This window comes from Kogia breviceps, chromosome 9 (genome assembly GCF_026419965.1).
Source record: "Kogia breviceps isolate mKogBre1 chromosome 9, mKogBre1 haplotype 1, whole genome shotgun sequence".
NCBI classification, from domain to species: domain Eukaryota; kingdom Metazoa; phylum Chordata; class Mammalia; order Artiodactyla; family Physeteridae; genus Kogia; species Kogia breviceps.
Genome location: NC_081318.1, coordinates 79,951,163 through 79,964,892, shown reverse-complemented (window position 1 = coordinate 79,964,892; position 13,730 = coordinate 79,951,163). Strand labels below are relative to the sequence as shown.

The 13,730-nt window shown below is 35.6% G+C and overlaps 1 protein-coding gene across 1 annotated transcript in view; it reads right to left on the bottom strand.

Annotated features, from left to right (window-relative positions):
* SEMA3E (semaphorin 3E) overlaps nucleotides 1-13,730 on the bottom strand; it is a 264,194-nt gene that overhangs the window by 98,746 nt on the left and 151,718 nt on the right. The window contains exon 2 of the mRNA XM_059074347.2: nucleotides 12,428-12,588. Within this exon, the coding sequence (XP_058930330.1) occupies nucleotides 12,428-12,588 (161 nt within the window). The remainder of the gene's footprint in view (nucleotides 1-12,427; nucleotides 12,589-13,730) is intronic.

Sequence of the window (13,730 nt, the reverse complement as noted above, 5' to 3'; positions counted from 1 at the left end):
ACAGAAGTGACTGAGTTGTATTTAGAGATATCCAAATTTAGTGTAACTTTAGCTTAAAATAATAGTGGTGAGAGTAATTTTAGGAAAAAAAAGCTGAAATTTAGAAACTCAGAGAAAGCCAGGGGTGAAAATTTGTTAAAGTGAATATTTACTACTAAATATGGAATGTTTTATGAAGTCCTATAAAATACAGCTTAAATAAACAAACATTTCCACTTTTGATTTCTTCATGAAATGAAAAAAGAAAAGAAGATTTTATACCTCTGACTAGTATTGCTACCTCCCTGAGAATAATTTTGATTTGTTTTTCAGGAATCTCAGTATTTCTCAAATGTGCACAGATTGCAAGGGGCTATGTCAACAGGAGACGAACAAGCTAGTCCATCATCTGTGGTTGAATACCGGAGCCTCGTGGGGCACTCAACTTTGCCGTTAAGTTAACAAGGGGGAGACAGTTCCTTCTCGCACTTGTCAGTGGTTTTCCTCCACTACTGTCACCAACCGCTAACTGTTCCACTAGTCTCTTAACCATTACTAAGGTAAACGCTAGTCATGCAAAGGGAATAAGAACCAAGAGGAAAGAAACACCTCATGACAAAAGGCAGAACTAACAGTACAGTGAAGACCACCTCGGGAGACACGGAGTTCACGCCAAAGCAGAAGCCTAGTTCTCAACACCGTGACGTGGTGGAAAGACCTTAGGCTTCTAAGACAAGTGAACCTGGTTTTAAGTTCTAAGTGCTACTTACTGGCCTCACGGACCTATTCTCCTCTTCCTTCCATTTACCCAACATGCTGCTGCTAAAGCAATCATGCTGAACTACCATTCTGATTATGTTATACACGTATTCAGACTCTCCCACTGGCTCCTGCATTGCCTAGACAATTAAGTTGCAACAGCACAGTGGTCAGTATTCTTCAGGATATGGTCTAAACTCCATTTCCATCCTTAACTCTCACTCTAGCCTCTTGATACCCACATGCCCCCACCTCACCTATCTACTTCAGTCAAGTCATTATTTCAAAGTGCTCTAAAATTTCTGACCTTCTTCTCTGTACTCTCTGTTCCCACTACCTATATGTGTGAATCAAAATGCCAACTACGATTCAAAGTCCCATTTTAAATTATATCTGCTCCAGGAAACCCCAAGTCCCAGCTTCTGTATACCTTCTTAGCATTTTACTTGGGCCTTTGTTATAGTTCTATTCAAATTGTGCTACCTGTGACAGATGTGTAAGTATGTATCTTCTCCAATGCATTAGAAATATTTTAGGGTAGGGACTGTTTTATTCATTTCTGCATACTTCGTATCTCCATGACTGTTTCTAGAACTTACTTGAATCGTCTCTAAAAATATGCAGTACTCTTCTACCTCAGTTAGAAATGGCAGCACATAGGAATCATGTGCTGATTCTATGTCTTGTTTAGATAATAACCATGATAGCAAATATTTGGATAATACTATGTTTCAGGCACTGGCTTAGGCTACTAATAAGTCAATAAATTGTCTTATAAAAGCTGTGAGATAAATACTATGATTATCTCTCTTTTACAGATGAGAAAACTGAGAAATAGAGTTATGGAATAAGCTGACCAAGATCACTCATCTCCTAAATGCTGGACCAGATACGGGAGTTCAGGCAATGTGGCTATAAAACGTGTTCTTTGCTATTACATTCTGCTACTTTTCAAAAGGTCTTATAATATCTGCAAATGGAAATAAGTTAAAATAAAACAAAAATAATTTGTTGGCTCTTTCTGTCAAATATCAAAAAAAAAAAATGTAACTGTTGATCCATTATATCTCATTCTAGAAATGATACGTTAATCAGAAAGAATGAAGACAAACTTTCAACCAATAAAGAAACACAAATAAAGGTACCATGGCTAATGCTTCTTTATGGTGATACAAATAAACCTGATAAATATGAATTAGGAAATAAATTTTTCTCATGGAATATGGAAAACAGCACAAAAGTGTTTTCAATAATTGTTAGGTGCTATATGAAAAAATTTTACTTTGTGTAATATCTAGAGGGATTATTAAATATTACTACTTTTGGTTTACTAATTAATATTATCATTCACCATTTTGAAATATTATCATACATTATTGAAATATTTTAGAGTCACAGGAAAAGTTTTTTTAAATCCTCTTTTTAAGAATAGCTTGAATTACGCAATAATTGTATAAATTTTACTCTTAAATGCTCCTTAAATGCTAGCAATATACCAGGATGTTTCGTCTTTATTCCTTTGCTTCCCTTTCTTGATCATATTTTTAACATACATATTTAGTTTTTTATGAATTACATGTTTAACGCTAAAAAAGCTTAACTCACTAATTTTGCATGCATATATTTAAATCCCCTTAGATTTAACTCAAATTAAATTTCACCAGACTGAAGTTCAAACAACTATGCATCATGTAAAACTAACATTTAATATTGCTGACTGTACAGCTGCTAACTAGAGAATTTAATAATAACATAATAAACTTTCATTATCTCTTTTGGCCACATCTTGATATTGCACTAAGTACAAATAAATTGGGGGTAGAGGATATGAGAAGAAACAGGTACATTCCTTGTCTAATGATCTAGACTGGAAGTTCTTCCTCAATACAAAATGATAATTTTAAAATTAAGCAGTGACGGAAAGGAAATTTAATGAGGAAGATTATTTACTTTCCCGGTGGTCCAGCAGTTAAGGCTCCGTGCTTCCAATGCAGGGGGCATGGGTTTGTTCCCTGATCGGGGAAGTTCTGCATGCCATACAGTGCGGCCAAAAAAAAAGCCAATTTAAACAGGGATAGCTTTGAATTCTTGTGGCTAGAGTGCTATCCCATTTTAGAGACCTTGGGGCTTCATCATAAACAAATGCTTTTTTTCAAGAGACAGATACAGATGTAGGTTGTACAAGAAAACAGGAAAATCAAGCGAAAAGTGACCATCACCATAGGTTTGTCTTTCCCTTTCCAAGTCTTCTGATCTATACTACTGTCCTGCTATTGTCAATTATGATCAGAGTCTCAAGATACTTCAATTTTTTCACCCAAATAATGATTTCCTCTAGCTCATTCCAAACCTTTCTGTACCAAAAGGCTTTAGAGAAAGGTGAAAAGAAAAAAAAATGTTTTAAAAAAATTTTTCTTAGAAAGTTCCTGATGAAGTCAGAGTTTAATCTAAGTCGCATATTATCTGTGGATTTTAGAGACTTTTTAAGAGAGCAGAAGAAACCTCTTTTTGGCAGATAGGAGGTTCTCGTAGGAGGTAAAACAAATGGAATAATAAGGGTAGAATTTTTACACTGAAGAGTATTATTTACCACCAGGGTTGACTTTTCCATTTTTCAGTGAGGGTCAAGGGTATTTTAGGAATGTGACCTAGATACAAGAGAGCAGAATTTCAGTGTGAACGTATCATTACATAGTCTGGGAAATGCTATGAATTAATTTATAAAGCAAAGTCAGTATCGAAAAAAACTAATATAATACTAATATACTAATATAATACTAATATAATATAAACTAATATAATATAAATCTATTAAATGGTAAGTTCTTATCTATCTCAAAATTGCATGGGAAAAATCAGTCCTATGTGTGTATCGTGAAATAAGTTCTGATCATTACAGTTGATCCTTGAACAATGTGGGTTTGAACTGTGAGGGTCCACTTAACATGCAGATTTTTTTCAGTGAATATGCACTACAGTACTACACCACCCGCTGACGTTGGCTGAATCTGCAGACATGTAACTGTGGATATGGGGGGCCAACTGTAAAGTTATACCTGGATTTTCAACTTCTTGGGGGTCAGCAGCCCTAACCCCCTGTGTTGTTCAAGGGTCAGCTGTATATATAAGACAATTATTTATTTAGCTCTATATGTAGGAATAGTATTTCCTAGGGCTTGCAGGGACATATAATACTCTAGTATATCACAATTTTAAATGTACATTACAATCACCTCAGAGAATTTTTAAAAGTACTACTTATTCCTCATTTTATTCTGGAGGAAAGGCCAAGGAATAGACGTTTACAAGATCCTTAGGTATTATTCACATTCATCCAAAGTAAAAACTATTACCTACTGTAAACAGGCTCCTTACCCGGTTTGCCAGTGGGGAAGTGGGTAGGTGCTTGGGGAGGGGGACAGTGGAAGGCAGACAAAATTAGTTTGAAAGTGGTTCTACAATAAGTACAATGGGATTCGCAAGAGGGCAGACACTGAAGAGAACAGATTTATTGGACGACGTCAATTTTAGAAACAGACACTTTCCTCTTTTTAGTTTCTACATTCCTTGTGTGCCTACATCTTCAAAGATGAATACAACTTAGTACCTACTCTTAAGGATCCAACTGACAAACTACACTGATAAGTAAACAGCCAATTTTAATACAACATGGGAATCAAAATCAAACCAAGGGATAAGCAAGGGATGGGAGAACCTTCTCCAATCTTACTTTAGAGGAGGAAGGAAATAGCTAAGACAACAAAAGCAAAAATTGGGTATGTGTGAAGGCTAGTCCAAAGAAGGAAAATGTAAGGATAAAGAAGCATTAAAGAGCAAACAGAGGTGACTGACATCACTGCTCATCAGGAAAATAAAAATCAAAACCACAATAAGCTAGTACCTCACACCGGTTAGAAAGGCTATTATCAAACAAATCAAAAGATAACAAGTGTTGGCAAGAATGCGAAGAAAATGGAACCCTTGAGCACTGTTAGTGGGAATGTAAATTGGTACAGCTACTACAGAAAACAACATGGAGTTTCCTCAAAAAATTTAAAAATAGAACTACCATTTGATCCAGCAATGCTACTTCTGGATATATATATCCAAAGGAAATGAAAACTGAATGTCCAAGAGATATTCTGCACACCCATATTCACTGCAGAATTATTCAGAGTAGCCAAGATATGCAAACAACCTCTGTCCATCAAGGGATGAATGGATTTAAAAAAATATGGTATGTATATATACACACACACATACATACAAAAATACACACGGTGAAATATTATTCAGCCATAAGAAAGAAGGATATCCTGCCATTTAGAATGATATGAATAAAACTTGAGGGCATTATGGTAAGTGAAATAAGTCAGACAGAGAAAGACAAATACTGTATGGTACCACTTATATGTGGAATCTAAAAAAGTTGAATCCATTGGAACAAAGAGTAGAATGGTAGTCACCAGAGGCAGGATGGGGAGGGATGGGTGGGGAATGAGAAGATGTTGATCAAAGGGTAAAAATGTCTAGTTATAAGACACATAAGCTCTGGGGACCTAAAGTGCAGCATGGTGATTATAGTTAATACTGTATAATATCTTGAAAGTTGCTAACGAAGTAGATCTTAAATGTTCTCACTACAAAAAAGAGATGAGAATCACATGATGTGACAGAGGTGTTAGGTAAAGCTGCGGTGGTGGTAAGTTTGCAATATACAAGTATATCAAAGCAACAAGTTATACACCTTAAACATACACAGCGTTGTATGTCAATTATATCTAAACAAAGTTGAGAGAAAAAGTGCAAAAACAAGTGCTCTGAATGCCAATGTATTGGTGTGAACAAGTGGAGATTAAACTAAAAAGGCAGACAAGAGTAGATCCTGAGGACCTATCACAGCTAAACTGAGAAATTTATGATTATTTTTACTCAAAATTTTCATAAATGCTTTCTGAGATGAAAATTGTAGAGCAGGAGTTCTTAACTAGGGTCTGAAAAAAGAATTCAGGGAATGTACCAACTGTGATTGGAAAACAAATTACATTATTATTTGCACTAACCTCTAACTGAAATTTAGCTTTTCTGTCTTATAAATGTAGAAAACTAACCTCAGTAGTATTAATAGTATCTGTGGCTTAATAACCAAGATAAATAACAAATATTTTAATATTAACTTAGAGTTGCTGCAGGTATCTCAAAATATTATCGACACTCACCATCATTTTGAAATTATGGTACTAATGAGAACTACTGCTAAGGCTTCTTGTTTAATATTAATAAAGAAGCTACATGTTTTCATGTTAGAAATTATTATTTTTATATTATGATAGTGGTATTTCAATGTAGTTATATTTTAATAACTTTTTTCAATATTTTACTTTGTAATCCTACATATGTATTTAATGCATTTCAGGGTGCATAGACTTCACCAGACTGCCAAATGGATCCATGACATATAGAAAAGTTGAGAACCATATACAAAGCCCTATTTGTTGCTGATTATGTAGAGAGAAACAAAACACTAATGTAGAAAAGACAGAAGATAACCAGTCCTTGAGAAATGTCAATAGACTGGGACGCAGAGCATGTGCAGATGAAATGGCGTTTCATAAAAGGAGAAAGAGTACATTCACTAACAAGGAGGGAGGTAGAAGTAGTCAGACATAGTGAGGATTAACCTGTCTGATGGCTTCATATGATGGAAATATTACATACAAACCAAAGTGAATAACAGGAGCCTACAGATAGCTTATACATAGCTTATACATGTGTGCCAAGCACGGTTCTTTGTCCTTTGCATATATTAATTCAGTTTCATCCTTGGAGAGGCCTAATATGTCCCCTTTAACAAGTGAGGAAGTAAAAGCATAAAGGGATTAAGGAATTTACCCAATGCTATAAATGCAGAGCCAGGATTTGAACCTAGAAATCTAATTTGTGTTCCTAATTCACTCTTCTATCCCTACAAAGGAAGTAGAGCTACAAGTAACACGACTGACTCTAATAACTAATACTGAATAAAACAAAACAGAAAAGCAACCCCAGGAGACTACAGCATACTATTGTGCATCACTTTGACATACCTCAAAAGAAGTAATATTGAACAGTATACTGTATAGGAAAACACTCGTTATGATAAAATAATTTTTAAAACTTTTGAAAAACAAAAAAAATAAACAAAATTCAGCACAGTTAATTGCTTCTAGGCAGCAGGAGGCAAAGACGCAGGAGACAAAAGGTAGCTGCATCTGCAGTGGGAATGGCGATACTGTCTTTCTTGAGTTGGGTGGTGAGTTCATATGTATTTATTTTATTATTATGCTTTCTAATATATTTACATTATTTATATCTTTTATGTATCACATATTACATTTTAAAAGATATTAAAAACTAAGAAATAAATGGAAAGTGAGAAAGTGGGGAAAATGGGCTTTGGCTACCCTTCCAAGGTGACTGATCCCAGGGGAAGAAGCAGGGATGTGGTAGCACCAAGGAGATATATGTTTATGGTGGGACTTTTAAAATGAGAGGTCTGTATCCTGCTTATAAAATGATGGGCTAAACACAGTGGTCTGACCTGAGGTAATTCTGCCTCCCAAGGGGTATCTGACAGTGTCTGGAGACTTTTTGATTGTCATGACTCAGGGGGAGCATTCTACTGGAGTGTATTGGATAGAAGCCAGGGATACAGCTAAACATCCTACAGTGGCACAGGACACCCTCTGCTCCAACCTAGACTTATTGCAAATGTCAACAGTATTGAGGTTAAGAAACCCAGAGATAAAGCAGGAGAGATTAAAAATATAATAACAGGTAAATAATTGAAGGAGTAAGGTCCAGGAAAGACAGGAGGAGAGCTTGTCCAAGAAACAGAAACATCACACACATCTTTGGAGCCTGGACAGCACTGAGGCACCAACGCTCCTTCTTAAGTCTACTTTTTTAAAACAGACTGTCTATGAAGTAGACCTTGTCTAACTCTGCTGTTACTGAAAATAAACGGAGAATGTCTATGTGGAGTTTTATTGCTAATCATTCTGTGGAAATAGGCAAGAAAAGTACAAAATAACAAATGCAGGTGGGGTGAAGTCACCTCAGAGCTAATGTAGCTTACGTCTCAGAATTCCTCGCGAGTACCCAGCCCTTTTGTAGCCCTGGGAGGGACGTTAGCAATTTTGAAATTTAAGTTTGAATTCTATTTCCTGAACTGACCCAGCAAACTGTATATACTTCAGGCCCCACAAAACAAGGATTTACCCTCGAATGCAGCAAAGTTATTCAATTTAATAATTTGTGTAGCTACTTTCCTTGACATCCTTGCTGGATGGAACCCTGAAGCTTCAACAGCCAGATACTATTCTATTTAGCTCCCTAAGATGCAGTTCATAAAAACTCATCACTCTCCAGGTTTCTTATGCTTATATAGTCTTCACAGGTCATTTCCACCATTAAAGCAGTCTTTCTAGCATTAAAGGCCTCAGGGTACAATTAGGCCAAAACAATAAAGGATAAGTAGGTTATTCAATTTCCCCTACTCTAAAGCAGAATCACATTAAAGTGGGAAGCTGCTAACTCCTGGTCTTAGTTCCACAGAGGAGATGAGGGCTCAGGAAAACTGTTAAGGAGATTTTGTGTACATAAAAGTCATCTAGAAAGCATGTCATAAATGTGGATTTCAGGGACCCACTCCATGAGAGTTACAGGATCCAGATCCAAGGACAGCAATTTAAGAACTACTTGCTTAATGCAAAGATTCTTAATTTTCTGGGTGTCGGATCCCTTGAAGGATCTTTCCACATTCACATACTTATAATTTTAATATGGAGATTTTATTAGTTTTCTATGGCTGCTATAACAAAATGTTACAGACTGGGTGGCTTAAATAACAGAAGTTTCTTTTCTCACAGTTCTGGAGGCTAGTAGTCCAAGTTCAAGGTGTTGGCACGTCTGGTTTCTTCTGAGGCCTCTCCTTGGCCTGCAGATGGCTGCCTTCTCACTGTGTCCTCACATGGCCTTCCCTCTATGGGCACACATCCCTGATGTCTCTTTAATGTATCCAAATTTCCTCTTTTTATAAGAACACCAGTCAGACTGGATTAGGCTCACCCTAATTGCCTCATTTTAACTTAATCACATCTTTAAAGTCACATTCTCAGGTACTGGGAGTTAGGGCTTCAACAAATGAATTAGGGGTTGGGGGAGGAAATCATCCCGTAACAGAGATTATTCTATGGTCCCCATTCTAACCACTCCTAGCTTAGCTAATCCTTCAAAAAACTGGAGTGTGCAGATGATCTACCCGAGAGAAAAAGAAGGGGACCATGTGGTGAACACCACAGTTAGGAGAAAAATGACCATCCAAAAAAGGGAGAGGAAAATCCATTGAATTTGTCTGGAAAAATGAGGTCATTGATGGTCTTAAAGATCTATGTGTGCATACCTGGATAAGATGAAAACTCGAATTTGAAAAGATATATGCCCCCCAATGTTCACATCAGCACTATTTACAATAGCCAAGACATGGAAACAACCTAAATGTCCATCAACAGATGAATGGATAAAGAAGATGTAGTATATATAAACAATGGAATATTACTCATGAAATAACGTCATTTGTAGCAACATGGATGGACCTAGAGATTATTATACTAAGTGAAGTCAGAGAGAGAAAGACAAATAGCATATGATATCGCTTATAAGTGGAAACTAAAATATGACACAAATGGACTTATTTACAAAACAGAAATAGACTCACAGATACAGAAAACAAACTTATGGTTACCAGAGGGGACAGGCAGTGAAGGGAGAAATAAATTAGGAGTTTGGGATTAGCAGATATAAACTACTATATATTAAGTTGATAAACAACAAAGTCCTATAGCAGAGGGAACTATATTCAGTATCTTGTAATAACCTATAATAGAAAAGAATCTGAAAAAGAATATATGTATACACATATATACATAACTGAATCAGTTTGCTATACATCTGAAGTACTGGAAATCAACAATACTTCAATTAAAAAAATCCCCGAAAATTATGTGTGTGTGTATAATACAAATATTGTATATTTATGTTTTATATACATAAATACATATACAATTTTATAATATATATTTTAGATAGACAATGAGAGAGAGAGAGCAATTCTCTCTTTTGAGAACTGTAGAGAAAATAAAATTAAGGATGATAGAAAAATCAAGGAAAGAGTTAAACATATTATGTGTCTCCACTTCATCCTGCAACTAAAACAGTAGCCAAAGGACATAATGCAAAAAGGACAAATAGAACTTGAGTGGAGATGCCAAAGAAATATTAGCAACATTTTGGAAGCTCTACAACATATGGACAAGTGTTGACTGGCTTTCCACACGAGAAAAGCTGAAATCTAAATGCCTGCAAGGTGAAGGGAGCCAATAAACAAGTTGATTCATGAAAAAGAACTTGAAAAATTCTCAGGAATTAGAAGTCTAGGGCTCCTCTGAAAATGGGAAAAGGGGTGGGTGTGGGTGAAATCAGGAGAAATCCTTCAACGTCTGTATAATAAACAGCAGTCCAGACAACTGAGAACAAAACTCTGCCTTACAGGAGTCTCAGAAAGAGAGGCAGGAGGAAAATGGAAAGAAGGGAAAACATCAAAGAAATAATGAACGTTTTCCAGAGCTGAAGGCCAAGGCTTTCCCCTGCAGAAGGCCCAGTGTGTCTCAACACAGTGAATGAAAAACAGATCAAACCTTAAAGAAAATTTGAGAAAATGTTAAAACGTAGAAGGGCATGAGGACAGGATTAGGGGAACAGGGTGGCAGGAAACAGCTTATAAATAAAATTGTGAAATTAGAATGGTATCGCACTTCTCTGCAGCTATACTCAAAGTCTGAAAACAATGGAACACTAACCTCAAATTTCTAGAGCAAATGATTTTCAATCTAGAATTTTACATTCATCTACCAATTCTGTGTGGAATCTGAATTATATATATATATATATATATATATATATATATATATATTTTTTTTTTTTTTTTTTTTTTTTTTTTTTTTTTTTTGCAGTACGTGGGCCTCTCACTGTTGTGGCCTCTCCCGTTGCGGAGCACAGGCTCCAGATAAGCAGGCTCAGCGGCCATGGCTCACGGGCCCAGCCGCTCCGCGGCATGTGGGATCTTCCCGGACCAGGGCCCGAACCCGTGTCCCCTGCATCAGCGGGCAGACTCTCAACCACTGCGCCACCGGGAAGCCCTGAATAATATTATTTTTAAATATCAGAAAAACCTCAAAATTTACTTTGGATCTTTCTTCAACAAGCTAATTGAAGGTGTGTTTCAGTAAAATGTCAGACTAAACTATGAAAGAATATCACACAAGTGGGAGGTTGAGGGGATGCTCCAGTATGATGGTGAAGTTCAACTCTGGGCTGAGAAGAGAATCAGGAAGGACGCATCTCATTTAAAAACCAAAAATTGATTTGGAAAGCCATATGGTTTACAATATTGAGAGGTGTATAAGAACTCTGGTAGAAAGTTTGGTGAAAAATGAGTAAAAGTAATCTAAGCAAATGAAACAAAGAGAAAATATTTCATTTGGGGTGGTGGGAAGAAGCGTGATCCATTTTCCCAACTATAATAATGTAAACAGTTATTACTTAGCTAAAAGTTGCTACAGCTCTATTGGGAAAATGACTGGGCAGATGAGTAGGGGTTGCTGGTGAAATAGTGCAGATATTTTAGCTACGGTACTGCAAGAAAAGAAAGCTAAAATCCTCACCTTCCTTTACAGAAAGTCAACAGATATTATCTAAAATTAACGATACTGAGAAAGAACAGTACACAAATGTTATTTAGACATATGGAGGTAAGAACCAGAAGAAATGAGAGTTTTACATGATTTCCTCTAGAGATGAGGAACTGCTAGGGATGAAGGTATGCTGCTTTTTATGATACATTTTTTTAAAATGACTTTAAAAAGTATGGACATTGTACATTTCGACAAACATACAAATAAATAAGTAAATTATAAAGAAAGTGTATTATGTAATACATACATTTATGCCGAAAATATCCTATGGTCTATAAATATTTCTGTATGTTTTATATAAGGTTGATATATCAATATTTCTGGGAACATATTAGCTCAATTCAACTCTACAAGCATAGATTATAAGAACCATTTTTCTTCTTATAGTTAATCTTTCTCAGAAAAGTTCGGTGCTCGCCTATTTTAATATACTTTAATCCTTCAGGTTTAAAAAGCATCCACCTGAATTAGTGATCTTACCAACAGAAATACATGAGTTAGCTACACTGAGTTCACACATCCGTATTTATTCAGGCTGGGATTTCTGGAGTAATAAGGCCTAAAGGCACTTTAAATCGGCATATTCCTAACCCAGGTGTCAGGACAGTCGGTGTGGTGACAATGGCCATCAGGCTAGAGAAACGTCCAGTGCACCAATCAGAGGTCTTCTGGGGACACAGAGATCTGTGGTGTGCTAGCAAAGTTTATTCTCCATTATTTATAACTTTTTCTCAAAATGATTTTAATGAATATTTTATTTATTTCAATAATATTATCACTCAGAATGTTAAATGGCCAAGACAATGAAAAATCTAATCCAAGTAACACCCATGCAAGAAGATATCTCCCTTACTCCTTTTCTTTCTCTCCTGAAATATAGTTTGCTGTTTCCATACCTCTCTATAGTCACTGCTGATGTGTTCTAAGCTGAAGGAATACACAAGATCCTTGCCTCCCACGAAGAGTCTCTCTTGATATTCATCCAGCAGCATTGTCTGGAGATCAAGAAATCCAAAAGGGCTATGAAAGACTGACGTTCTGTTTAGATCCAAGAGCTCTGAAATGCAAAAGCAAATGTACACTAAACACAAGAGAAAGTACAAATACCTTTGTAACACTTTTCTCATGGCTCTATTTTCATACCTATTAATACTGTGCAATTAACATTCATTTTATCATAAATACAAAGTCTTTAAAATTTATTACTCAAAAAGATTAAAAATATATAGTGCATCAATAATACTTAGTTATGTATTTGAAAGTTGCTAAGATAGTAGATCTTAAAAGTTCGAATCAACAGAAAAATATTCTATGTCAGGTGATAGATATTAACTGAACTTATTGTGGTAAGCATTCCTTGATATGTACATATACCAAATCAATATGTTATAACCTTAAATTAATACAACATTATACATCAACTATAATTCATTAAAACTGGAAAAAAGTTTTTAAATATTTGTTCAGTGTATAAAAAAAGTACAATGGAAATAAGTTGTGATATGCACAAACATCTTTTATAAGTTTATTAATTGAAAAGCTTTGATTCAACTTAATAGGTAAGGTAAATATCCCATGTTTTTAAATACAGAAAGAATTATTTTTTACAAACTTTAATGGAACGTGCTACATGGAAAAGTCATTCCATTATGACTTTTATATTTACTTTTCTATGTATAACAAAAATCCCAATTCTACAATAAATATTCCCAAAGCAAGTCCATTTAATTCCAGATGAACAGCAACTCAGAAAAACTGTTTCCACTTGAAACTGGTTTTGAAAGTCACGTCCAAAATCAAATTGTCCAAGAATGGAAACTATCAGCATTGTTAATGTGGTAGTATTCAGTACAGTGGGAAGGACTGTTAAAACTGATGGGGAACTACTTTCCACCACTGTGATTTGGGCTGGTGTTTATGCATTCACCCCCACTTCAGAAATTACAAATTATTTGTTTTACTTTACATTTAATTTTAGAAAGCCAGAATCTGGCAAACCTCTCATATGTGTGTATTTGTTTGTTTGTTGAAGCTATTTAATTGCATACGGCAGTTCACTACTTAAGGTTGGTAAATGATAATGTGAGAGCCTTTGAGGATGAGTGAGAATTAATACGAAACCCTGCATGCTGAAGATTTCTTAAAGAGGCTCCTTGGAAATATTGACAAGTTAGAAGATAACCTCATTTCCCAAAGGTC